The sequence below is a fragment of the Nicotiana tomentosiformis genome, chromosome 4, assembly GCF_000390325.3.
Source record: "Nicotiana tomentosiformis chromosome 4, ASM39032v3, whole genome shotgun sequence".
In the NCBI taxonomy this organism is placed as follows: domain Eukaryota; kingdom Viridiplantae; phylum Streptophyta; class Magnoliopsida; order Solanales; family Solanaceae; genus Nicotiana; species Nicotiana tomentosiformis.
The window spans coordinates 4,150,930-4,177,854 of record NC_090815.1 but is presented as its reverse complement, the minus strand read 5'-3'; the positions used below and the strand labels follow the sequence as shown (position 1 = coordinate 4,177,854).

At 36.6% G+C, this 26,925-nt stretch overlaps 3 protein-coding genes across 3 annotated transcripts; 1 reads left to right on the top strand and 2 right to left on the bottom strand.

Moving 5' to 3' along the window:
* Positions 1-2,966: 2,966 nt before the first annotated feature.
* LOC104108724 (probable glycosyltransferase STELLO1) lies at positions 2,967-11,443 on the top strand. The gene is made up of 3 exons (XM_009617830.4): positions 2,967-4,856; positions 10,283-10,409; positions 10,622-11,443. The coding sequence occupies exons 1-3, from the start codon at positions 3,148-3,150 to the stop codon at positions 11,087-11,089; spliced, it is 2,304 nt and encodes a 767-aa protein (XP_009616125.1). The 5' UTR covers positions 2,967-3,147; the 3' UTR covers positions 11,090-11,443.
* A 471-nt stretch (positions 11,444-11,914) lies between these two features.
* LOC104108725 (magnesium-chelatase subunit ChlH, chloroplastic) lies at positions 11,915-17,985 on the bottom strand. The gene is made up of 5 exons (XM_009617831.3): positions 16,303-17,985; positions 16,097-16,179; positions 13,145-14,947; positions 12,563-13,039; positions 11,915-12,461 (listed from the first exon to the last, which is right to left on the bottom strand). The coding sequence occupies exons 1-5, from the start codon at positions 17,708-17,710 to the stop codon at positions 12,084-12,086; spliced, it is 4,149 nt and encodes a 1,382-aa protein (XP_009616126.1). The 5' UTR covers positions 17,711-17,985; the 3' UTR covers positions 11,915-12,083.
* A 1,677-nt stretch (positions 17,986-19,662) lies between these two features.
* On the bottom strand, positions 19,663-24,991 carry LOC104108726 (protein N-terminal glutamine amidohydrolase). Its single transcript, XM_033659307.2, has 6 exons — positions 24,831-24,991; positions 23,556-23,661; positions 22,814-22,891; positions 22,594-22,724; positions 21,999-22,123; positions 19,663-20,507 (listed from the first exon to the last, which is right to left on the bottom strand). The coding sequence occupies exons 1-6, from the start codon at positions 24,893-24,895 to the stop codon at positions 20,341-20,343; spliced, it is 672 nt and encodes a 223-aa protein (XP_033515198.1). The 5' UTR covers positions 24,896-24,991; the 3' UTR covers positions 19,663-20,340.
* Between the last annotated feature and the right edge of the window lie 1,934 nt (positions 24,992-26,925).

Sequence of the window (26,925 nt, the reverse complement as noted above, 5' to 3'; positions counted from 1 at the left end):
TCTCACACATGTTGACAGATGGGCATAGTGATGCATTTGTTTTACCTGGGTTATCTGGAAAGAAAATGAAACATATCATTTATGATTGAAAGGATGTTGGAAAAATTATTGCTTTCAAACTTATTCATATTTTTGGAAATTTCGGTAAACGATTTGGGTTTTTCACTGATGTACTTGAAAGGAAGAACTGTTATTTTTGAAATCATGATTTTGCTGAGCATTTCATCTCTGAGATTACTTCTGGTATTATTTGCTTTATGTTGTTATGGACTGTTGTGGACTAGTGGTTTTGGACCCGACCTTGGTAGAAGCTCGTCACTACTTTCAATCTAAGGCTAGATTTGTTACTTACTCAGTACATGGGGTCGGTTGTACTGATACTACACTTCTGCACATTGCGTGCAGATGTTGGCTGTTGTTGTTGCTGTACTCGATGGTTGCCGGATTTGAAGATGTACCTGCGTTTCTGTTGTAGGTGCCTCTTGTTCACGGTAGCCTTAGATTTATAAAAGTTTTGTTTATGTATTATTCAAACAGATTATGTATTTATTTCATTTCCGCTTTGTATACTCTATTCTTAGAAGCTCATGATTTGTACTGCCAGTTCTTGGAAAATGTATAAGGTTAAGATAATTATTTACTTAAATTGCTTTAATAATTGTTATTGGAATTGGATAATTGAAAGTTGGCTTACCTAGCGGGTTGGGTTAGGTGCCATCACGACTAGTTGGATTTTGGGCCGTGACAGTGTCCTTAATATTTAGAACAACAACCATGAAGTTAAGGACATCGTGTCCTTAACTTTATTAATACAATTTGTAAATACATGACACTATGTCCTTAATATTTAGAATAACAGTCATGAAGTTAAGGACATCGTGTCCTTAACTTTATTAATACAAGTTGCAAAATACAGGACACTTTGTTCTTAATATTTTTTAGAACAACAGTCATGTTAAGGACACCAAATCCTTAACATTATGTCCTCAATATTTACAGAACAATCACAGAGTTAAGGACGCGATGTCCTTAACGTTATCAATACAGAAAAGAAAAAAAAATCAAATTCCTAGCATCTTATTCTTCAGCAACGAAATAAAAATCCACACAAACACACAAAATCATATAGAGATATCTGAAATTTTAGAACTTACTGTAATTTTATGGTAAATTTTGGACGAGAAAGTTGAATTCTGAACTTAGACTGGAAGTTTGAAATCGGAAGAGAAGCTTATGCAATTTTGGACGATCACAACAATTCTCTGCACGTAAGTTTGAGCTGCTGCTGATCGTAAATAAGGAGCGTATGTATCAACGAAATCCTATATAGCAGAAGGGTATTTTTGTCCGGGCGGGTAAAAGTTTATTAAAGCAGTGGCTAAAGACTAAATACATTTAAAACAGTGGCTTAAAAGTAAATACATGTGTTATTACTGGCTATCTGTGTATATCGCCCTAACAAGACCTAGTTGCTTTAAGCCCACTGGACCAATAGCCAATTTTCATGTAGAACTGACACAACGTAGCCACTTTAAATGGCTGCTATTAAGGAATAAGTCAATGCATCCTGAATTTCAGTTTTTCAATTTAATTTCTCGGGACACAAATGTCCTGAATTGTCCAGAAAATAAGTTTTTTTTGTTCAAAATTTCAGGACAAATTAAATGGCTGCTATTAAGGAATAAGCCAATGCATCCTGTATTTCAGTTTTTCAGTTCAATTTTTCGGACACAATTTCCTGAATTGTCTAGAAAATAAGATTTTTTGTTCAAAATTTCAGAACAAATTAAGTACTGGCTAATCCCTAAATAGTATCCCTAAGAATGATCATTTTAAATGGCTACTATTAAGGGATAAGTCAATGCGTCCCGAATTTCAGTTTTTCTATTCAATTTTTTCGGACAGTAATGTCCTGAATTGTCCAGAAAAATAAAAATTTTAGTTCAAAATTTCAAGACGAATTAAGTATTGGCTAATCCCTAAATAGCATCCCTACAAATAGTCGTTTGTGCGTGCCAAATTTTCATCATGATTTTGGGTTCACATCTTAATTTTAGAGGCTCATAATTCAACAAATAAAATAATTATAAGATTAGTAATGTTATACATAAGTAAATGTTGTCCGGTAAATAAAAGGGTGCAAGTAGCGCGTATTGGGAACAAAGAGAGAATGCAGATTGAGATGATTTAGTTATGTATGAAGTTGTTAAAAAAGGACAAGATAGACCTAAAATCACGTAAAATGAAGTTATATTGGAAGACCTACAACCTCGTGAAATACATACATACTTAACGAAGTAAGACACAATGAAAGAAAAAATATCTATGTAGAAGATATCAATTAGTTAGGAATATGGTTTAGTTACCTTACTACATTTACTTTAAATCTTATGTTTTCTAAGAGTCATTAAACCTTATCATAGTAAAAAATACTCTGAATATTTTTATTTTGTATAATATTGACCTAAGATAAATTTGAATATAAACACCGAGAATTCATATAACTTTAACTTCAATTTATTTGGCATCGAAGTGTTGTTATTGAGTGGGCATGTTGTTGTAAGCGTTGCTATTGTAAAACTTCAACAAATAACTTACACCTAAAGTTTTGTCCACTTTTGCCATTCTTTTCATGACTTTTATGTCTTAATCCATTGAGTTGATTTTTCTTTTTTTCAGAAATCTCTTCAGTTGTTGATTTGTCTATTCTTGAGTTATTGGCCACCCAATTCCAGATCATCAACATAAATAAAGTAAACAAAAAGATAAAAATATAAACAAATGATCACTACCCAACAAACAAAATACACCTCCTAGATCCAAATTGAAAAAAAAATAAAAAATAGAAATGGTTGAGTCTTAAAAGTGTACCTCTCGGCTCTCACCAAACTGCCCCAACTGAAGTTAACCTTCAAGCTAAAGCAACTCCCCCCCTCCCCCCTCCCCCCAACCCGAAATCCAACCTCTGTCGGCAAACACAAAAACACACGCTTTGTAACATTTCTCACACTCTTAAAGATTCAAACTTTAGTCAAATGCTAGATTTAAGAATCAAGACTTGAACTTTCTCAAATAAAGATTCAAACTTACAGTCACATTTTTGTGTACTGTGTGTGTGTGTGTGTGAATTGTGGAGGTGGGATTTCAATGTTAGTCCAAGATCGTGAGGGTTCTGGTCCTAAATCACCAAAAGGATCAAAACCCACTAGGGAAAGATCATCAATTCCCTTATCAGTATCATCAAATGCCAAGAATCTTGATTTTTCCACATGGGTTTCTGACAATCTTTACAAAGTTCTCACCTTTTTACTCTTAATCTCCACAATTGCCATTTTTTTCTACCTCCATAGTGCTGCTGGTGACACCACCACACTCCTTTGTTTGCAGTCAACTCAAACTCACTCTATTAAACCTGAATTTCCCAGAATTAAGTGGAATGATATACTAAGAGTCTCAGATAAGTCTACTCCTTATGTAAATTTTAAATCTGAGAAATGGATTGTGGTTTCTGTTTCAGATTATCCATCAGAAGAGCTTAAAAAGCTGGTAAGGATCAAAGGGTGGCAGGTTCTTGCAATTGGGAATTCAAAAACTCCTAAAGATTGGATTTTGAAAGGTACAATTTACTTGTCTTTGGAAATGCAAGCTAAGTTAGGATATAGGGTTGTTGATTACTTGCCTTATGATTCTTATGTTAGAAAAACTGTTGGTTATTTGTTTGCTATACAACATGGTGCTAAAAAGATTTTGGATGTCGATGATCGTGGTGTTGTGATTGATGATGATATTGGCAAACATTTTGATGTTGAATTGATTGGTGAGGGTGCTAGGCTAGAGGTGATTTTGCAGTATAGTCACGATAATCCTAATAGGACTGTGGTGAACCCTTATATCCATTTCGGGCAACGTTCCGTTTGGCCTAGAGGTTTGCCATTGGAAAATGTGGGTGAGATTGGACATGAGGAGTTTTACACTGAGATTTTTGGTGGAAGGCAGTTTATCCAGCAAGGGATTTCGAATGGTTTACCGGATGTGGATTCGGTGTTTTATTTTACTAGGAAGTCGGGGCTTGAAGCGTTTGATATTAGGTTCGATGAGCATGCTCCGAAAGTGGCGTTGCCCCAGGGTATGATGGTTCCAGTTAATTCGTTTAATACTATTTTTCATTCATCTGCATTTTGGGGTTTGATGCTGCCAGTTTCTGTTAGTACAATGGCTTCGGATGTTTTAAGAGGATATTGGGCACAGAGGTTATTGTGGGAGATTGGTGGATATGTTGTAGTGTATCCTCCCACTATTCATCGGTATGATAGAATCGAGGGATATCCTTTTTCAGAAGAGAAAGATCTACACGTGAATGTTGGCCGCTTAACCAAATTTTTGGTAGCATGGAGATCAGGTAAACACAGGTTGTTTGAAAAGATATTGGAGTTAAGCTATGCAATGGCTGAAGAAGGCTTTTGGACAGAGCAAGATGTCAAGTTTACTGCTGCATGGCTTCAAGATCTGCTTGCTGTTGGGTACATGCAGCCTCGACTAATGTCTTTGGAGTTAGATCGACCAAGGGCAAGTATAGGCCATGGCGACAGGAAGGAATTTGTACCTCAGAAGTTGCCATCTGTGCATCTTGGTGTAGAAGAGATAGGTACAGTGAATTATGAAATTGCCAATCTGATCAAGTGGAGGAAGAATTTCGGCAATGTTGTGCTCGTAATCTTTTGTAGTGGACCTGTTGAACGTACTGCCTTGGAGTGGAGATTGCTTTATGGAAGGATATTTAAGACGGTTATCATATTGTCCAACCAGAAGAATGTAGATCTTGCCGTTGAAAAAGGAAATGTGGATTATATTTACAGGTTAGTCATCAATATCCTTTTTCTTTCACTTTTTAATTTTTTGGGAATGAGTTTATGGTTTCTGTTGAATGTTTACCTTTCTCAAAAAATGTTTATGGTTTCTGTTGTTATCTTGGGTGGAAAAGTATAGAGGGGGTAGTCAATATGAAACCGGTCTGTCTTGTTAGTCTATAACAGTATAAAGCATATCATCAATTGAGCTGACATATTTTTCCATATTTCTTTTATTTGGTATACATTTGTTTCCATTCTTTTGGTAGAGGTGATCAATAGATAAATCAGTGAGCTCACTGAGAGTTGTCATGCAAGAGTGAGAACTAATTATTATTGAACCTCAGTAGTTACTATGCTGCCTTTTTTTACCTTCCCTAATTAAGTAATGGTTGTACTGATATAGTAGGAAAAGTCGGGACCCTGTATACAACGCATAAAGAAAAGGTAGAGAATCTCAAAAATATGTGAAAGAGGAACTGATCCTGTTATTAATCAGATCTCATAAGTGCTCCAAATATTTACAAGAAATAACAAAAGGTAAGAATCTGTGAAGTATTTTTAGATCCTCCCCAACGACCTTTGGTTTCTCTCTTCTAAATGGTCCACATGACTACATGAGTGCTAGAGGGGCCATGTCCTATGCTGTATTTCTCCTTCTTCTGCTTTAAAATTTCCAGCTAAGAACTAAGATGCTTATCCTTGACATTTGCCACCACCATTAGCCATTCACTTCCTCAATGCATGCCTTTTTGTCTAAATCTTCTGAAATTTCTTTTTCTTCTTCTTTTTAACTGTGTTGTATAGTTATAACCCTGAAGAAGAATTCTTAGTTGATTAATAGAAGCAGAAAAGTACCAAGTAATAGAGAACATAAAGATCAACGTTATAAACAGAAGAAAATGTGTTGAAAATGATATAAGGAGGAACTCTTACTTGTCTGGTAGGAATTCCTCTTTTTGCAGTATGATGAGAAAAATTTCATGGGATAGTATGGTGAAGTCAAATCACTTTCTCCTACTCAAAGTACCACAACCTCGAAGATACCAAAAGATCACCTGATTAGTGAAAGTATTCAACTCATACTTGAAGGAGAATTTAACTTCTTTTCTTTTTTTTTCTCCTCTTAATACAAGGATCAACAACAATCCAGTGCAGTGTTTTGGATAGCGTGAGCCGACAAATAGCGACGAGGGCCCGTTTCACTGTGGCGAGAGGCGTGCAGCGAAGCGCTCGCCATTTTGATGTGAAGCAACAATTTATACAAAAACATAAAATATTATATACATATAACTAAAAACTTAATAACAATAATATATTAATAAATATATCAATTCAAAAATTAAAGACTCAATAGATAGTCATAGTAGATTTATAAACTAAAGTCTAATAGTCTAAAACAAGCAACATCTATTCTTCTTCAAGATTTTCAAATTCTACAACTTCATGAATGTTAGCATTATATTGGCTATCATCTTCTTCATTTATTACTATCGGATGACACCATTTCAATGTTGTTTTATAGAAAAAAAATTATCAAGTCAAAATGCAATTAATTCTACTCTATAAGACTATAAGTCTATAATTGAAAAAACAGAGCAAACAAAAAGAGGGCTACTGCCTCTGGTCGAAAAACAGAACCCAAAAAAAAAAATCCAGAGCTCTGGTCGAAAAACAGAGCAAAGAAAGAAGAAGAAAAAAAGAGCAAAGAAAGAAGAAAGAGCTGATCATTGAAGAAAGAAGAAAGAAGAAGAAAAAGAAAAAGAAACAAGAAGACAACAATGGTGAAGTCGACCAGAGCGAAGAAAAAAAGAAAAAGACAACTGAAATAGAAGAAGAAAGTAGAAGAAGAAGAAGAAAAGAAAAGAAAGTAACATACGTGTGTTAGTGTGCTGATGATGGAAGAAGAAGAAGAAGATGAAGCCCTAATTTTTCTGCTGAGAAATGGTCGCTGCTCGTCGCTGAAGGAGAAGAAGTGAAACCCAAGCCCTAATTTTGTGTTTTAATCTAAATCGCTGCCTTTTCTTCCGTTTTTTTCAAATAACGTCGCCTCGCATCGCCTCTCGCTACACAGGCAGAGGCGCTCGCCTTTTCTTCGCAACGCAACGCAACAGACCAAAAAAGCGCAGCTGCCTCGCCTCGTGTCTGCCACACGCTGTTAGCGGCGTAGCGCTCGCTATTTACAACACTGATCCAATGTAATACCACAAGTGGGTCTGGGGAGGGTAGGATGTACGCAGCCTTACCCCTACCCTGGAAGGATAGAGGAACTGTTTCCGATAGATCCTCTTAATACAAGGATCAAGGTGGGGAAAGATCACTAACTGAAAACGGAAGCAGAATGACAAAACCTCACAACCCTCAACCTGCAAGCTCTTGTACTCAGTCTCGCTCCCCCCATCCCTTCCCCTCCCCTCCAAATTCCCAAAAGCATCTTCCTAACTTCGCTCTTTATTAGTTGCTTGATGATCATTCTTCTTCTGCTCCAGCCCTTCTTTTAGTTATTCCTAATACATGTTATTACTGCTATATTCAGTATTCACTGTTTATATTTTGTTCTATTTTAATATTTGTATTCAGTGTATTTCAATTATTATATCCTGTATTCATGCATGAATACAGATGTATTCAGCTGTATTGAAAAAATACAAACCTTCGAAATACATAAATACAAGCAAAAAAAATGTATTTATGCAAAAATACAATGTATTTATATCATTGTACGTGACTAAATAGCAAAGAAGAGAAGAAAGTTTGCCGGAGATGGCGTTTTCCGGCTAAGCAAAATATTATATACATTGTATTAAAACTAAAAATTATAATTTAATATTATGGAGTAGAAATGATCACAAGGGACTTACCTCAAGTTTTCCTTGAAAATCTATCAAAAATCGCCTCTCCTCAAGCTCCAATTTGCCAAAAATGGAGAATGGGACGAAGTCCCCTGCTTTATAATTCTGCCCAGTCACCCTTACTTGCAATTTGCGTGGTTAATTACCTGATTTAACTGCATATCCTCTTTATATGCTGAACACTGGCTGAATAAAGTATTTGAGTAACTGCACACACACACACACACAATGATGTTTCTTTATGTGCTTTATGACTTGATTTTATTATTGTTATGTACTTGTTAAAAAGATGAAACTGTACAAGTTATAGCAAGTATTTTTTATAGTTCTCGCTTCTTTTACCTCGCCGAGGTTGGTTATGTTACTTGTTGAGTACATTGGGCCGGTTTTACTCATACTATACCCTGCACTTAATTGTGCAGATCCAGGTTGCGATTTGTAGAATCGCTGTTGTTTGATGTAATTTTTGGCCTCGAGTAGGTCCGTTATATGTTTTGGGACTAGTTGGTATATTCGAACATATTCGAACGGGGTCTCATGGACCCTAGGTGTGATTCAGATTGAATCCGAAACAAGTTTGGACCTTGTGTGAGTGATGAAGGTTGTTGTGTCTGGTGCAATCGCACCTGCGCATTTTGGCTTGCAGGTGCAGCGCTGCAAGAGCGGCTCTTGAGCCGCAAAAGCGAAAGTGGCCTTGCCCAGTTGGGACCGCATGTGCGGTCATTTGTCCGCAGAAGCGGACTCGCAGATGCGGAGGTGGTCATCGCAGTAGCAGAAATTGGGAAGGCATTGGGCAGGACTGCAGGCGCGGTCACTTTTTCCTCAGAAGATCGACTTTAGATCGGGGTACCATCAGTTGATGATCCGGGACTCAGATGTCCCGAAGACTGCCTTTCGTACTAGATATGGACATTATGAGTTTTTAGTGATGTCTTTCGGTCCGCATAAAAGTGATATATATATATTTCTTTTGATACTCTTAGAGGCTTGTAGGCTAGTGTTAGTATTTGATTGCATGTTATGGCTGGGTATGGCTCTGCTAGTGACAATGATGATCATGTATTAAATGCTAATGTTTATTTTGCTAAATAGTTATTCTTAATTATAGTGCTAATATTTGGAGGCCATTCTTGCTTATACATTGATTAACAGATACACTATGGTTTAATATATAGGAGGTCGAGTCGAACCTTTTTGTTCCAATTTTGATATTCATTTTTAATCATGATATTTTGTAATACTAAGAAAAAGGCTCGTGACTATCTACTTGTAAAGTGGTACAGTATGAAGTCTATTTATATCTAGTGTTCAACCTTATCTGCTTGAATCTCACTGACGATGCATGGTGCACTAGTGATTTCAGTAGCAGCTCAATTTAATGAGATGTTGGTCATTTCTCGATATGCAGTGTGCATTAGTACATCCATGCAAATGCATACTTTATGTTTGTGATTTTGTGATGGATTCAAGTTAGACATTTGGCTGTTTCTGCACTTGATGGTATAAAGGTTGCCAGTTTCTTTCTTCTTTTTTTTCTGGAGCATTTTTAGCTTGTTACTAGCATAAAGTGTTGAGTTTGACTCGAGGATTTGCTGCAAATGATGTTGGAGTGTGACCTGAAACTATTAAGTTGTAACTGCTTGAAATTCATCAACTACTTTTCCTTAATATAAAAATATCTGACTCACACTGAAGTGAAATAGGTCAATAAAATGCAGCTCATCATTCATGGAATATTTTGTAACATCTAGCATATTTATGTGTCTCCATTGACGTACTCGTGGGCAGAAATATTTTTGTGTTCTGAGACCCATGGCACTATATGTTGGGTTAGGAGATTGGCATTGCATACGGAGACTGCAATATAATGGTCTGTACAAACAGGAGTCTTCTGTGGCCGAAATTCTTCAAGATCATATTTTGGTCAGATGGTCGCAGACAACATAAGTCTTGATCACGTGACTCACTTTGAAATAGTTCGGCACGAAGAGGAGTAGTTGAGGAGAATGGGAAAAAGAGGTGTTTGAGAATGAAATTTCAGACTAGTGATCATACATATGTGATCTATATTTTTGGATACACCAGATGCAGTGTTGGAGAGGAAAAGGGCATCAAGCCTGGCTGTAAATGTGGTGATACTTATTAGTTACCTTTCTCAAAAAAAAAAAAGTGGTGATATTTGTGCTACACAGGACCTACTGCTATAATGGTGCTTGAGGGAGAATTTGCTTCAAACTTATAACTCCACCCTTTGATTGTTGATAAGCTCATTAAATGAAACGGTCTAGGCTTTTTCTAAACATCTAATTGCTTCGCTCCTATTCTAATTCAGTGTTGGATAGAACTTTGGTACAACACTTGTTGCAATCTGTGACTCTTGTTAGACCAACCAGTAAATCAGTGCTAGCAGTAATGGAAGATACTCCTACCATAGCATATGCAAAAATACCATGACTTTCTAGTTATTCTCTTTATTCAAAAACTATTCTAATCGTGTTTGTCTAAATTTTTATCTTGGCTACATGAAAGTTCAGATATTCTTGATTTAAATACTAAATAGAATGTTGGCAAATTTTGTTTCAGGTATGCGCCAAAGTTATTCGATAGATACTCTAGTGCAGAAGGCTTTCTATTTCTTCAGGACGATACTATCCTTAATTACTGGAACTTGCTTCAAGCTGACAAGTCTAAGCTCTGGATAACAAACAAGGTAAGTACAAAATGTGAAGTCCTTATTTTTGGTATCAACTTCTTGTTAGTGGGAGGTTTATATGTTATGTTACTTGTTACAAATTCAGCCAATTCCCACTTTTTATGCTTTAATTGAAGGCATTTTACCGTTCTATTCTCTCGTTTCTTATGTTATTACTTGTACTTTTTGCTGTTATTCATAGCCATCTCATGTCTTTCTTATGCATGCAGTTATCCAAGTCATGGCACTCTGTTTCAGTTGCTGGCAATTCAGACTGGTTTGTGAAGCAAGCAGACGTTGTTAAGAAAGTGGTGGCGACAATGCCAGTACATTTGCAAGTCAATTACAAAGAGTCAATGAAAAATGACGAGACCTTAATGCTATGCAGTTCAGAGATATTCTACATCCCTCGACGTTTTGTATCCGACTTTGTCGATCTTGTTAATCTAGTAGGGAATCTCGACATGCATCATAAGATTGCAGTGCCAATGTTTTTTATGGCGATGGATTCTCCACAAAATTTTGATTCAGTGTTGAATTCAATGATTTACAAGAAGAAGCCTCAGGGTAATTTAACGACATTTTATTCAGCCGAAGCGCCTGCAATTCACCCCTGGAAAGTATCAAGTGAGCAAGAGTTCATAAAGCTGATCAGAGTTATGGCAGCAGGTGACCCCCTATTAATGGAGTTGGTATAGTGTAATGATAGATTCAGTAAACATACTTGGAAGGGTCCCACAGGGAAAATGTAAAACATGTAAAGTTTATGTGCAGCTGAATTCTGCCATTCTTTTATACCATTCTTTAGTAGGGAGGAATGGGGTGAAAGGAAGGTTTTGTGCTCTTGTAGATTTTTGTTGTACTACTATTTTTAACTCTCAAAAATTTTTGTGGCAAAAGAAATTAAAGGAGAAAACAGTGCTACTAGCTTTCTTCTGATTTTCATTTTTTTTTTCATTTTGCTTTTGAATATGCTAAAGTTCCACAGAACATTCTTTGTACGTCTTCAGTCCTTTACATGTATACAGATGAGAAAATTAATATTGCTTTCATATTTTTTATCTTGATATTCGAACAGTTGAACTATAAATGTCCCAAGACTGCAATTGACACACTTGGAGTGCTCGGTAAGACGGAAGTCATTTCCACGGAAAATGTTTTCCATTGTTTGGTTGGTGAGTGGAACATATTGTGCGGAAAAATATATATTGAAGAGAAATAATATTATTAGAAAACTAGAGTGTTATGATGAAACTTTTGAATACTAATTATTAATAATAATGTCTAAGTGTTAGTTGGAACAAATAATACGAAATTAATAGTCAAGATAGTTGTAAGTAAAATGACCTCCGACCCAAGTGAGGGTAGTCATTCTCCTCTTGATGGATATGTTTTCCTTGAAAAATGCTTTCTAGTTACCGATCACCAGAAAATGATTTTCTCATAATAAAAAATTTCCTAGAAAATGGCTTCCGTCATAACATACCTATTGTAGAAGTAACATTTTGAGAAGATGAAGACAATTGCGAGTTTCAAGCTCAAATTTGAATATATGGAAGCAGTATTTTCTCATAGAAGTAGGACATCCCCAAAAATGAACAAAATTACACTGGGGACTGTCAAAGGAATTCACATCAGAAACAGTTAGGAACAAACAGGCAATAATCAGAGATCATTCTTTTTGCTATACATTTATCGATCGATTCCCTCAATCTTGTCTTCAACTTCTGAGTATAATTGCTTGAGTTTCTCAATGTTCTCTGCAGAAGTTTCCCAGTATCCACGCCCGTTGGCTTCCAAGAATATCTGAAGCAACTTCCTGAAAGAATTTGGATTTGTGTTCATGAGCCTGTTCAACATCTCCTGATCTTGAATGAAGGTTGTGTTGGCTTCTTCATACACCCAATTATCAACTTGGCCTGAAGTTGCACTCCACCCCACTGTGTTAGTTAATCGTTTCTCAATCTCACGAACACCCTCGTAGCCAGTGGATAGCATGCCTTCATACCACTTGGGGTTCAACAACTTTGTCCTTGCGTCAAGCCTCACAGTCTCAGACAACGTACGTACCTGAATCATCACAGAGTGAGGCATTAGACATAAACTAAAAGAGCTTCTATCAACTGAATGAGTAACATTTTGCAAGTTAACTAACAAGTGATAAAACTCACCTGAGCATTAGCAGTAGTGGTGTCAGCAATGTATGCACTAGGCTTCTTCCCGTCTTTCCTGAGGTTTTGCACAAGGTTGGTTGGGTCTGAATCGAAGTAGTGACTCACGTCTGTGAGTGAAATTTCTGATGAGTCAAGGTTCTGGAATGTGGCATCAGCCGTGCTAAGAGCCATCTCAAAAACTTTCCTCTTCTCAGTCATGCCAACACCAGGGGCATCACAGTCAAATGCAAATGACTTTCGGCTCAAGTACATGTCTTGAAGTTGCTTCTCATCATTCCATGTTGAATTCTCAACAGCAAGGTTAATGTTGGAGGAGTAAGATCCTGAAGCATTTGAGAAGATCCTTGTAGCAGCTTCACGAACATCAACTCCGAGTGTTTTTGCTTGTTCTAGTGCATGTTTCCTGACGTAGTTTTGGTCTTCTGGCTCGTCGAGCTCTGCAACCATCTTGACTGCTCGGTCAAGGAGATTCATCTGTTGGAACAAAAAAACAATAATCATCATCTGTGTTTGTAATCTAATAGAACAAGCAGAAGATATTGTAAATAGAACAGCTTGACATTGCACTAGTGCCAATACCTGATTGATGAAGAGATCTCTGAACACCCCAGAGCAGTTGACAACAACATCAACTCTAGGCCTTCCAAGCTCTTCAAGGCTAACAGGTTCCACCCGGTTAACCCGTCCTAACGAGTCTGTAACTGGCCTAACACCAATCATCCACATAACCTGTGCCAATGACTCTCCATAGGTCTTGATGTTGTCTGTTCCCCAAAGAACCAGAGCAACAGTCTCCGGGTACTTGCCCCCGTTGTCGGCCTTTTGCCTCTCCAACAATCTTTCAACAACAATTTTGGCACTCTGCACTGCTGCTATTGTGGGAATAGCTTGTGGGTCCAAAGCATGGATGTTTTTCCCAGTAGGCAAAACTTTCGGGTTTCTGATCGGATCCCCTCCTGGACCTGGTTCAACATATTTCCCTTCTAGAGCCTGTTTCAAGCTTCCCACCTCGTTGTTAGCGACAATTAGCTTCAGACACTCTCCCAAGAACTGGAATAGAACTCTGAGCTTGTCCCTATCAGCTCTGTAAAATTGGGTGTTTGACAAATACTGGATCCATGGTTCATTTATACCAAAACCAAGGATTGAGGTTAGCTTGTCATTGACATTCACAACCTGACCCTTGTTGTTTGTCGTACGTTCAACAAATGCTGATATTGCTCCACGTGATGCCTCAGTAATTTGACGGAGCAGCTCCACATCTCGTAAGATGCCCTGGTCATTTCCTCTGTAAATCTCCTCAATGCTTCTTCCAACCGTCGCAGCCAATATAGATGGAAGGGCAGAAATACCCTCTTCAGGACGGTCCAATGCCGCAATATTGACAAGAGTAGCAACTGCTTCCATCGCGGTTGGAGGTTCACCAATGATGTGAAGTCCACACGGAAGAAGACGAGACTCGATCTCCATAATCTTAGAGTATACTTTTCCTACCACAAGGTCACGCTCTTTGGCCGAGATTTCCTCCCCTTCTTCTGGAAGATCAACATCCTTGTCAAGATTACACTGTCTAGCTGTACTGATGATAGAGTTCACAATCTGTTGGCCACGGCCTGAGTCTTTCAGAGATTGGTATGAGGAAATGAGCTCACTGAGCTGCTTGAGTCCCTTGTAGAGTCCAGCATTCTCAGCCGGAGGAGTCAAGTAGCTAATGGTATTCGCATAACTCCTTCGTTTGGCAATAGTTGCTTCAGATGGGTTGTTTGCTGCATAGTAATAGACATTGGGAATGTTTCCAATGAGACTATCAGGGAAACAAGCATCGCTCATTCCCACCTGTTTACCTGGCATGAACTCAAGAGAACCATGAGTACCAAAGTGGAGAACTGCATCAGCTTTGAAAATTTTCTCCACAAAGGAATAGTATGCAGCAAAACCATGGTGAGGGCTAGCTGATTTGGAGAACAGAAGTCTCATCGGGTCACCCTCGTATCCAAACGTGGGCTGAACACCGATAAAGACATTGCCGTACTGTTTACCATATACCAAGAGGTTTTCTCCATCAGAGTTCAAATTACCAGGTGCTTTCCCCCAGTTTTCTTCAAGAGCAGTAGCATAGGGGGTTAGCTTCTGGTATTCTCTAACATTCATCTTGTAAGCTATGTTAAGATTTGGGCTGCTGAACTGAGCTTCTTTGTCGTGAATTACTTCTTCAATAAGTTGTGCAGAAGTCTCAGGCAGCCCCTCAACGTTGTAGCCGTCTTTCTTGAGATCTTTGAGAACAGAGTATATGGAGGCAAAGACATTCAAGTATGCAGCAGTTCCGACATTGCCTTTGTCTGGAGGAAAGCTGAAGACAGTGATTGCCAACCTCTTCTCAGCCTGCACATTGTTTAGTTACACATTGAGCATCAGTAGCAGAAAATAATTTGACCATTGTTATAATGCAACATAATTAGATTAATAAATCCACCGAATAATTCTAGCTAATAAAAGGGCAGTCCGGTGCACTAACCTTCCGCTATGCGCGGGGCTCGGGGAAGGGCTGGACCACAAGGGTCTATTGTACGTAGCCTTACCCTGCATTTTTGCAAGAGGCTGTTTCCACGGCTCAAACCCGTGATCTCCTGATCACATGGCAATAACTTTACCAGTTACGCCAAGGCTCCCCTTCTAATTCTAGCTAATAAAGATCATAATACACATTTAGGGAGAATTATGAAAAGGGAACCACAGGTCTCCAAGTTTCAATATTGTTGTCCCTTTGGTCTATGACCATTGCAAGATAGAGAAATTGTACAATTCTGACCCTAAACAGGAAAATCGAAAAATTCTGGTTGCGTATCGAGAATTTCATCCTAATTTGCAACTTGTGATCATGATAAAATATCAAAACAGTCATTTCAGAATCCATGAGATTTGCTGAAGTCCTAATGAAAGTGATCAAAGTTGAAACAATAGAAGAAGGGAACTCTTAAACATGTCTACATCAAATAGTATTTCTAAGTGACAGATAAGAGAGTTCTATCAATGGTCCATATTAATTTCCACTTACTCAAAGAAATTGGTTCATGTTAAACAGTATTTGCAAGTAATTAGGCAGCCCGGTGCACAAAGCATCCCGTAGGGTCCGGGGAAGGGCCGCACCCCAAGGGGCCTACCCTATTGCAAGCATCAATGACTGATTCCACGGCTCAAACCCGTGACCTATATGTCACACGGAGACAACTGGACCGTTGCTCTAAGACAACTTGACATTGTCAAGTATTTGCAAGCAATTGACAATGTTAATTACACTTTCTCATATCAAATCAATTGTCATTGAAATAACTAAGTTATATGACCATTTGTGAAATTTACCCTTGGTCTAAGCACCTTTCTGAGGTGTTTCATTATTTCTATTAGCCAATGTATTACCTTAAAACCACTAAACAAATCTTATCTTTAAATCTGAAACAATATGAATAGAACCAATATGAATAGACTACTACAATAGGCTAGGGGCAAGAACCAATATTTCAGCACACATACCTTTGTTTTTCTCTTTAACTCTCCCCATTTGATTGCCCTGGTGCAAAGCTGCTCCACTCTTTTGTGAAGAGCATGTGATTTCCCTGCATATTTCAAGTAATGAAAGGAAAACTAATCAAACTAAACATACTTTTGCATTTCATATCTAGTAAAAATGGAAATCAACATTGCTAAGGGAAAGAACAAAGAAGTAAAAAGATACTTGCCTGTTCTTGGATCGCGACCGGCGAATACGATGGGCTCCATTCCTCCATCCAGCTCAGGGAGAGCAACTTGTAGAGCCACCTGAATAGGGTGCAGCCCCAAAGTACTGTTCAACCATTCCTCTGTTGTTTGGAAAACCAAAGGCAATGCCACAATATAAGGCACATCAAGTTTCATCAAAGCCTCTATTGCCCTTGGATGGTCTTGTCTTGCTGGCCCTCCAACAAGTGCAAAACCAGTAAGTGATATTACTGAATTCACAAAAGGCTTCTTTGTAATAGGATCAATGAAATATCTCTCAACTGGCCCCGAAAAGTCTAGCCCACCGGCGAAAATTGGGATAACTTTAGCCCCTTTTGCCTCCAATTCCATGATCACAGCCACATAGTGACTCTCATCACCAGTAACAATATGACTCCTTTGCAAAACCAGCCCAACAACAGGAGCATTTGAACTCTTGAGTTTCTCATTAGTATCTCTCCTTGTTGCATACCAATTCAAATACTCCTTCACATCATCATACATACAAGGAGCCAAAGGGTGCCAAATTCCATTATCCAAGTACAAAACCGGATCCGAGTAGTCGATTTTCATCCCTTTAAGAGCAGGAACATAAGAACCAGAAATCATTTTCAAGAAATTCACCAAATTATCAGGTGAACCTCCTAGCCAAAACTGCAAACTTAGTATGTACAACCTAGCATCTTGAGCTTTATCACTTGGTAAATACTTCAAAACCTTAGGCAATGTTCTCACAAGCTTCAACATCTGATCAGAAAAACCTGCAGAAGAAGGTTTCTTCTTCTTGAAAAGCTCAAAAAATGGACTCTTTGATTGCCCCAATTGTGACATACTAAAAGATCCCAACTTGTTCAACCTCATCACCTCAGGCATTGATGGAAACACCAAAACTGCATCAAGTCTGTCCCTTTCTTTCTCCACTGCAGATTTTACCTTTAAAGCCAATTCTTCCACAAAAATCAATGAACCAATAAACACATTTGCATCCTCAAGATCTTTACAAAACATTTTATAAGTATTCTCATCTCTAAGCTCCTCAACCAAGTACCCCACAACCTCAAAAGAAGCAAACTGACCATTCTTGTTCAGTGTCTGAACAGCAGCAGTAAGTGATGATTGGTACTGAGCTTCCAATACAACATAGACTATTTTCACAGTAGCAAGTCCCTGAGTATTTTCAGGCACAATTCTCCTAACTTCTTGAGTTGTTTGAGTGAATAAACCATTGCCAATAGCATTACATTGGAATTTCTTTGGTGATTTTGAGTAAGTGGGGTTTATTTTCTTGGGAAGAAATGAGTGAAGAAAGTAATGCTTTTGAGAAATGGATGACAAGTGTTCTACTTTTGAATTTGGCAATGTAAATGGTGAAGAAACCAAAGAAGCCATTGTTTCAAACTTGTAAAAAAGTTTCAAACTTTAACTCTTTGGTTTCTTGATTCTACACAAATTGTACAGAAAACTATAAAAAAAAAACCAAGAAAAAAAAACTAAACGAAACTTGAAACAAGAATCTTGGAAGTGTGGAAGTTGAATTTAACTTCCTATAGATTGTGTTTTGAGAAAAGATTTCTGCTTCACTTTTTTCCTCTCTCTTTTTTCAAGTGAAATGTTCTAAGTTTATAGTTTTATGTGGAGAGTAGTGGCTGTTATGGAAGTTAAGAAATTTGAGTGAAAATATAGCTGTTTTTATTTTATTTGGGGGGTGGGGGGGGGGGGGGTTAAGTTAGTGGTGAGACAAAGGGACACGTGGCAAGAAGGGTATGTATCAAAAAGTTGGCAGTAAAATTTATGAGGTAGGAAAATGAGATTTTGTTCTTCTTTGTTGTATTTTCTATCTGATTGGGGTCATGTTTGATGATGATTCTTGAGTTTCTATTGGTGAGTATAGATTTCCTAAAATAAAGGAATGGGCAGAGAGAGAAGAGGGAGTGTGGAGTGTGGATTATGATGAGAGAGAAAATAGGGGAGATTTTTTTTATTTTTTTTATTTTTTGTTAGTCATTTAGTTTCTTTTTGTTTGTAAAAATTCTGATTTTTTTGAGTTTGTGACTCTCAGTGAAAAGGAAATGATATTTTATGTGTGAACCTCAATGGGTCCAGGTATCTTATTCTTCTGCCAGGTAAACTACCAAGCAAGGTTTTTTTTTTTTTTTTTTTTTTTTTTTTAATAAAAAAAAAAGACAAAATAAATGGAGTTGGAACTTGTATAAAATAAAAAAAAAGTTATTACACTTGTACAATTTCACATTTTGGAATTGTGTGTTGAGGCAAATATGCCAAACGAGTAACTTTGCTTTTTGTTATGAGGCTAAGAAATGTGTACTGCAATATATATATAGAGAGAGAAGCATTACTTGGTAATCTGTAAAGAGTTAAGTTTTAAATATTGATGATTTAAAAAATATTTATATATTTAGGTCATTTATAAAATAATTACATATAAATCTATATGATAAGTATTATAATTGGTAGCTTGGTACAATTAATATAACATGTTAAAATAAGGGGATAATGACAAGATCTTTACATTGTCACAGTGCATAAAACTTAGATCCCCAAGTAAAATAATAAATAATCAGCTATTACAAGTTAAACTATAATATTAGTGTAAAAAAAATTATATTTTAAAGGATAAAATGAGTAGCTAATGTGTCCATAATTATGTAAAAGAAATTATTCCAACTCATGATGGAAAAGAAATACAATACAGCATTGATAGAGACTTTTGAATCAATTATTACCACTTATCTCACAATGAAGAGGAAATTTCCCACATTTTCTCCACAATTAATAGGAGCATAATTTGGCCCATAGGATTCAAGAAAATAAACCACTTATGGCTGATGGTAATAATAGTATTGATTATAAACTCAATAAACCACTTATGCCTGGTGGTAATAATAGTATTGATTATAAACTCTACTATTGTATACTTCATCTGTTTCATTTTATATGGTGCTTTTCGAGTCCATTTTATATGGCATTATTTGAGTTGATATGAAATTTAAGAAAGAATGACTGAAAGATTAAGGTATTCTTAGAATTTATAGTGATTAAGGTAGAAGTACTTGTCTCTTGAATATTCGAACTCCCATTCAAGAACACAATGAGAAGGGGAAAAATGTAGCAAAGAAATAGTGCAAACATTGGAGACCAAGGTTCAACATAGCGAAAACAGAAAACATTAAGTGGTTTCTTTTGGCCAGTCTAAGCCTAAGTGATCAAAGTTACCTGATACTTGTGTTGCTGGAAGAAAGTAGATATCCAGTAGAATAGTTGAGGTGCGTGCAAGTTGAATCAGACATCATCGTTAATAAAAAAAAATAGAAATGTTGCTAAGAAATTGCTAATAAGTCATGTGAATGTAGTATTTTGAAGAAATCACTGCACAATATGGTATGCCTCCTTCAACCATGTTCACAAACACCAGAAAATGTCTACACAAGTTCTACAAAATAAAACATCACCCCCAAAAGACTTGGTAAAACAAGAATTCATGCACACCAACCTCTTTTTTTTTCTTTTTTTTTTTTATCAGGTAAGATAGATGATCCACACGAGCCTAACAACAACAATAACCCAGTGGAATCCAACAAGTGAGATCTGGGGAAGGTAATGTGTACGCAGACCTTCCGAAAGACCCTCACCTCGAGAGGAATCCACACCAACCTCTACAACAACCCAGTGAAATCTCACAAGTGGGGTTTGGGGAGGGTAATGAGTACGCAGACCTTACCCCTACCCCGAGGGAGTAGAGAGGTTGTTTCCGAAAGACCCTCGGCCCACACCAGCCTCTACAACAACAACCCAGTGAAATCCCACAAGTGGGGTCCGGGGAGGGTAGTTAGTATGCAGACCTTACTCCTACCCCAAGGGAGTAGAGATGCCGTTTCCGAAAGACACTCGGCCCACACCAGCCTCTATTTGCAAAATTTCCACAAGACACTTCTTTTTTCTGTTTCTTTACAAATGTAAACATCCTAGAGCATGAACTCAACTCTCAGCTAGTACATTATTCAACTCTCATCAGGAATCAAAGAGAAAAATTCCATTAAATCATTTTCACCAACTACAACGCCATGTTTCTCGGAGAAAACAACATTGACATTATCAGCTCCGACATTTTTCACAACATCGTCTGGAGAGACTGTAATGTACTCGTTCAGGTTGTGTATGGTTCCATCTGTACAAGCAAAATGTAGAACAAAATTAGCAACAATAGCTCAAATAAACGAGAGGTCACCATGTTTTCTCACTAAATGCACCAAATGACCCTAAAACACATGAGCTACCTATCAGATTTATAGGTAATGTAAATGTGTTTTCCCTATTTAACAATGAACAAATACTTGAAGCTCAAATGTATTGGTTCAAACTGCTAGTTATTTTGATGTGGGATACAGTAACGTATTTCAAATTTTAATGCAATATTTCCACCTCCAAATTTGGTCGAGTGTAGCAAGCCAAAAGATTAAGTGGAGCAAATTAATTGACTGTCAAGCAAAACGGTAATTCCTTATTGAGGTTTATTACGTAGATAATGACCAAAAGTGAAAAAGAGAACAATCGAATTAGAGGAAGCATTTGAGTATTTCTGAGTTAAAAATTATATCGAGGGAACAAAGTTATGTTTATCTACCAAAGATCAGAATAAACTTAAAATCAGAATGGAGAAGTACACTCCCGTGTTTGAAGTGACTACTTTGCCCACCGAGTTAACAGTAAACAACCATAGTCGTAGCGACTTATTTTACACCTTACTGAGCCAAAACGTGAAGATAAAGTTGTTTCGTCAATTAAGGTTCAATTATCATAGCTCTGATAAGGTTCGAGCCGTGAAAACAGCTTCTTGCAGAAATGCAGGGTAAGGCTGCGTATAATAGACCCTTATGGTCCGGCCCTTCTCCGGACCCCACGCACATCGGGAGCTTAGTGCACCGGGCTGGCCCTTTTATCATAGCTCTGATATGTTTTAATATGAATCTTCTTCCAGAAACAATGATGTTTAGACTTACTTAAAGTTTCCAATGTGTAAGTTATTAGGAAACAATAGATCCTAAATGAACTTTTATACAGAACATATTCAGGTACACTCGAGAAGCTAAACTTTGAGGATTTAACAACAACAACAAACAAGAGTAATCTCACAAGTGGGGTTGGGGAGGGTAGTGTGTAAGCAGACGTTACCCTTACCTTGAAGGCAGAGAGGTTGTTTTCGATAGACCATCGGCTCATGAGAGACGAAAAGAAAAGCACTAAACTTTGAGGGTTTCAATTATATAATTCAAAAGGTGATCCACGATTAGGTTCACTGAAAGGTATGTTTTGAGAAATCACCAAAGTTCCTTGAAGTTCTAAGAATTTCAAAATGGCCAGAGTATTTTGATAAATGCAGAACGCATTAAATAAATTCCACTTTTTTCACTGTAAGATGTAAGTTGATTTAAAGCGAGCATTGTGTCACCAAGATGCATGTTATAATGCATAGATAACCAGAGTTTAGGTGCCTTAAGGAACATGCAGGCTATGAAACTTTAATAAGTGCCCGATTTAAGAGAGCAACAATTATTTAACCTAGACGTCCTTTCATTCATTAAATGAAGTTACCCGCAGGCAACATTTACCAACAAATGGCAAAAGCATAATTTTGTAAACTTTAATTTCCTGTATTTACCTTCAGCAACAATAGCTTCGTGCAATGGCGGTTCGGCAATCCAATTTCCAGCAGAATCCTTCATATGTCTTCTATCAGATGCAAAGTGTCGGAGAAATATAGGGGCATGCACAACTCGAAAGAACCTGCCAAATTTGGTTCATGTGGTTGCAGTTAGCTTATTACTCCATGCACGATCACCAGAAGAATTGTTTCTTCAGAGAAAGGTCAATAAAGGAGCATTATTTATTTCATGAGAACACCAGTATAGGATCGACTACAAATAAAGCTAATTTCTTAAAGATAAATAGAAAATGAGATTCACTATGTAGAGCTTAAATGTTCAACATGTAGTGTGAAGGAAAGTTAGAAACATTTTAAGGTCGGGATGACGTCAGGCGGGAATGGAGAATAACACACATAAAGGCAGAACAACTACTTTTGCATCACAAGTTTAAGAATTCTAGATTTGAGCACATATGAAACATCTAGCTTTTACGGAAGAGAATGAAATAACAGTTCTTCCTCATTTAAGAACAAAAATTCTAGTGATATGTAGCTTTATCGATGTATTCAATGAAGTCATGTTTCGTCTTGGGACTAGAAAAGTTACTACCTTTTGAATTCTGAAAATATTTGAATTGATGGACGAATGCTCTCAGCAACATAGGAGCCAAGAGAAGATGGAATCGGAAGGCTTGAATCTAAATCCCACACTAGCGATGAAGAGTTCTCATTTCCCTTTTTCTGCATTAGCATTGCAACCAGATATCTTAAGGACATGAACTCCCTAATAGCTATACAGCTTATACTAGAACGAAGTAGGTTAATCTGACCTGTACACAAATGACGTGATAGTCCCACAAAATAACTCCCTCTGCTCGCTGGCTAGCCTTCTGATGCCACAGAGGAATCTGAACGCATATCTTTAAATTACTAAACATGGCCATAGCATAGGAACAACTTAATTGTCATCCATTCTCGTCTCTCCTTTATTAAAACAACTAAGATGGAAGGCAACAAAATACTAGAATGTTTAAGTCATATTTATTCATTTTGAAATTGGTTTATTCTGCAGCAGCATCTAGTTCCGAGGTTGGCCTAACCTAACTTGATGACACGCTTATAGTATGTTCGAGTGTTTGCTCGTCGTTTAGGCCCGTGGTGCCAATCAACCGAGCCACCAGGTTTGGTTAACTCATTTAAGTGCCCTGGAACATTTTCAGATATGTGTATACATGAAGTTCCTTTCATCCTATTACTTTGTTGAAATTGGTGATAGAGAGAAAAATTGAACGGAGTAATACATAACAAGGAATCGTCAAATGGTAAGCAAAAAGACCAAGTTCATCTAATGTTATAAACAATTAGTCTCTTCCATTTGCAAACAAAGACTTGCAATTAATATCATTTTGTTATCCAGTAAACTATTCGCTAGTATAACGGAAAACATTACCCTGACTAGTTGCGAAAAACATCTTATACGAGCATCATTTTCACTGAAATGAAGTATCAGCGAAGTGCATGAACTTCTTAAGAGAGTAATGAGTAACCAAAGGAAGAGCAAAGAGTAGTTACCTGCTTCTTCTCATTGGAAATGAAAATAATAAACAGATCAGAACCGTTGGTATTTGCCAGCGCATCATCACATAGCTTTTTGCATAGCAGGTAGACGTTTTCCTCACTGTAATAAAAAGTAAATAAAGAAAGCAGACAGAGACTACTTCTTGTTAGTGCTAGATAATCTTAATCAATCAATCAACTATGCCTCAATTCTAAATTAGTTGGGGTCAGTTCCTCTCTCCTCGGTAAGTAAGCTTAAAGTGAATGGAAATTAAAAAACGGACATGTCAAATTTGAGAAGATAAGTACTTAGATTGAATAATTCAAAATAAAGAGATTTCACGGGTTTCAAAAGTTTCCCTTATTGTTATGAACATATAATTTTTAGGAAGGGAGGAGCATTTCTTCCAAAATAGGCTCAGAAATATACCTCCAACTTATTTTGCACTAGTGCATTAAACTTCTTCAACCAAATAAAAGATACAAGTTATTATCTGGTTTACTTCTTTACAACAACAACAACAAACCCAGTGTAATCTCATAAGTGGGGTTACGCTTGACACAACATGTAATAGGGTAACTAAAGTGAATAACACAACATGTAATAATAAAGAACTAGGAATAAGAAAATACAAGAATAGTACTAGTACGTTAACTTCTTTTAGATAATAAAATAATTATTCCACTTTTCTACTCATTCAACTATGGCTTCAACTACCGACATGGGCTGTGGTGGGATAGATACCAGAGGTCTCGGGTTCGAGTCCAGTCCCGTGGATATGGAAAAAATCATGTTAGGGAGCATTTCCCCCTTGAATGGGCCTTATGCGCGAATCCGAATATAGTTGGGCTCCAATACGGGCATCGGACACCGGGTGGGTAAACCCGACCAAACCAAAAACAAAACAAACTATGGCTATCAACTGTTTAATTCACATTACAAAGAAAATTTCAGCTCGTTCTTTATTCATTTACAATTTCACACAAATATATTTGGTTTTCATAACAGTGGTGCCAGCTTTCTTGACCAAATTTCCATATATACTTTTGTACTAAAAGATTTAAAAGAAAAAAAAAAGAGAAAAAAAAGAGGGCAGATTCTAAAACTAGACAGCTGTGAAATTCATTTAAATTAGGCTTTTAAACCAAAAGGGTATCATCATTTTATGCATCAGATTTCATAAGCAAACAGCAATCACCAGCTATGTCTGTATTTCAAGAATGCATATATACACAACCCCCACTTCCCCCCTCCCCCCCCCAAAAAAAAAAAAGAGAGAGAGAGTGTACCAATAATAAGGTGTATGATGAAAGGTGGGAACTTGCAAAGGAACTTCCAAATTTGAAGTCGTCATTTTCCTCTAAAAAAGTTGATTCTTCACTTCTTGTTTTAGTGTTTCAGTCTTCAGCAGAGAGAGAGAGATCAGCAGGAAATAAGATGAGTAAACTATACGACATTGTGGCATCCACTTCTTTATTCCCAAGTCCAAATTAGGGTGTGTTTGGTACGAACGAAAATGTTTTCCAATTTTTTCATGTTTGGTTGGCTTAAATGGTTTGAAAAATATTTTTCTCATGAACTCAATTTTCTCCGATTGAAAAAAAATATTTTCCCTATCAAAAGAAGGAAAAATATTTTCCAAATTCTTTTTCAACCTTCTCCACCCTATTTTTTATCCCCACCAACCCACCCCCACCCACCTCTTTCATTTCAACAAAACGAATACTTTTTTATAATGTAAAAAAGTATTTTCTTTTCAATAAAATGAGTATTTTATTTTCATAATTTAGAGAAAATATTTTCTTTTATTTAAACAAAATAAGTACTTTTTTTTCATGATATAGAAAAATATTTTCTTTCATTTCAACAAATTGAGGATTTTCTTTTCATGATGTAGAAAAAATATTTTCTTTCATTCAACAAAATGATTAATTTATTTTTATGTTGTAGAAATGATATTTTTTTCAACAAAATAAAATATTTTCGTTTTAATTATCGAGCTCAAATTTCAACGTTGTTCTTATGTGAAAAAGTAAAGTAGCACATTAGTTCATTTGAGCTTGTATGAATTTTGACAAGAATAATTAAATTGTTGAAGAAAATAGAGTCGGGGATGGGGGAGGAGTACAAGAAACTTGGGGAAGGTGGTTTAGGAGAATAGCATAAAAAATTATTTTTCTAAAAATATTTTACACTCTCTAACCAAATACTAAAAAATATTTTCCGAATTTTTTTTTGAACTCACCAACCAAACAAGGAAAAATAAGTGATAGGAACCCTAGATGTTGTCGGAGTAAAGGATCGTCAACAAGGGCATTCTAGTGCGTTGTAGATTCTTATCCAAGACGTTATTGGAACACTAACACTTACTAAAAAGTCCCGAGGGACGGAGGAGGCTAGGTTAGTCGAAAGATGGGTTCCAGACACAAGATAAATCTTCCAAAGAACAAGGCCTTTTTCGAATAAACCAACATTGAGGTGCCAAACCTTCCCGTCGATGTGAGCTTTCTTTCTACCAGGAATTCAAAAAGTTTTTCGCGTCTTCTCTTGCCTATCGTCCACTTCGGTGACTCCAACCCCGAAAATATCTTTCTCTATCTCCCGAAAACCATTTTAGCTAAAAATTCATGTTGGGTAAGCAGTCCTAATGCATCTCGGTTCGAGTCCGAGTGACGGCAACCGGGGAAAGTATACAAAAAAGACAGTTTTTTTCTATTATTAGTATTTTTTTTCATACCAAACACACCTATGATGTGGGAATTTCTTATTTGTACCGAGAAAACCTAGGGAAAGGGAGAGGTGTCAATAAGATTAAAGAACCAGAATTTATTTGGGATTTACGGTATAATTAACCTCAAAGTAATAGTCAAAATATATATATTTTTATATTTGAATATAATATATTTTATTTATAATCAATATATACTTTTTATATTTGGCTAGCCGCTATAATTATTTTTAGCGGACCAATCAAATATGTTAAAATCCCTTTATTTAAGGATAGTTTAATTCACCTATTAGTTATATAGAATTATAATGAATGTATATTTGTATATTTTTTGCTTTTCAATTTATGTGCACGAAAGAAATGTAATACTTTTGAAGTTTGTCCTTTAAAACAAGTCTTAGAAATTTGTGTGACTATAAATTTGGTCCTTCAGTTATTTGTAAATTCTTATTTTTATCCTTGTAATATATGACTCAACACATTGACTCTTCAATTAATTAAAATGTGTGTGTTTTGGTCCCTATATGTAAGAAATATGTTATACTAATTGGACTATGTTTAGAATCATATCACCCTCAAATATGGAGTAACAACACAAATTTAACATTACACATGGATAATTAAATGATAAAATGATAAATAATTCTAGTAAATTT

Coding starts and splice junctions, on each gene's coding strand:
- LOC104108724 (XM_009617830.4), top strand. CDS start 3,148: ATGTTAGTCCAAGATCGTGAGGGTTCTGGTCCTAAATCACCAAAAGGA. Junction 4,857..10,282: donor AATGTGGATTATATTTACAG/GTTAGTCATCAA, acceptor ATTTTGTTTCAG/GTATGCGCCAAAGTTATTCG. Junction 10,410..10,621: donor AGCTCTGGATAACAAACAAG/GTAAGTACAAAA, acceptor TTATGCATGCAG/TTATCCAAGTCATGGCACTC.
- LOC104108725 (XM_009617831.3), bottom strand. CDS start 17,710: ATGGCTTCTTTGGTTTCTTCACCATTTACATTGCCAAATTCAAAAGTA. Junction 16,180..16,302: donor CGGTCGCGATCCAAGAACAG/GCAAGTATCTTT, acceptor TGAAATATGCAG/GGAAATCACATGCTCTTCAC. Junction 13,040..13,144: donor GAGATCTCTTCATCAATCAG/GTATTGGCACTA, acceptor TTGTTCCAACAG/ATGAATCTCCTTGACCGAGC.
- LOC104108726 (XM_033659307.2), bottom strand. CDS start 24,895: ATGACGACTTCAAATTTGGAAGTTCCTTTGCAAGTTCCCACCTTTCAT. Junction 22,725..22,813: donor ATCACGTCATTTGTGTACAG/GTCAGATTAACC, acceptor ATGCTAATGCAG/AAAAAGGGAAATGAGAACTC. Junction 22,124..22,593: donor ATATTTTCAGAATTCAAAAG/GTAGTAACTTTT, acceptor CAAATTTGGCAG/GTTCTTTCGAGTTGTGCATG.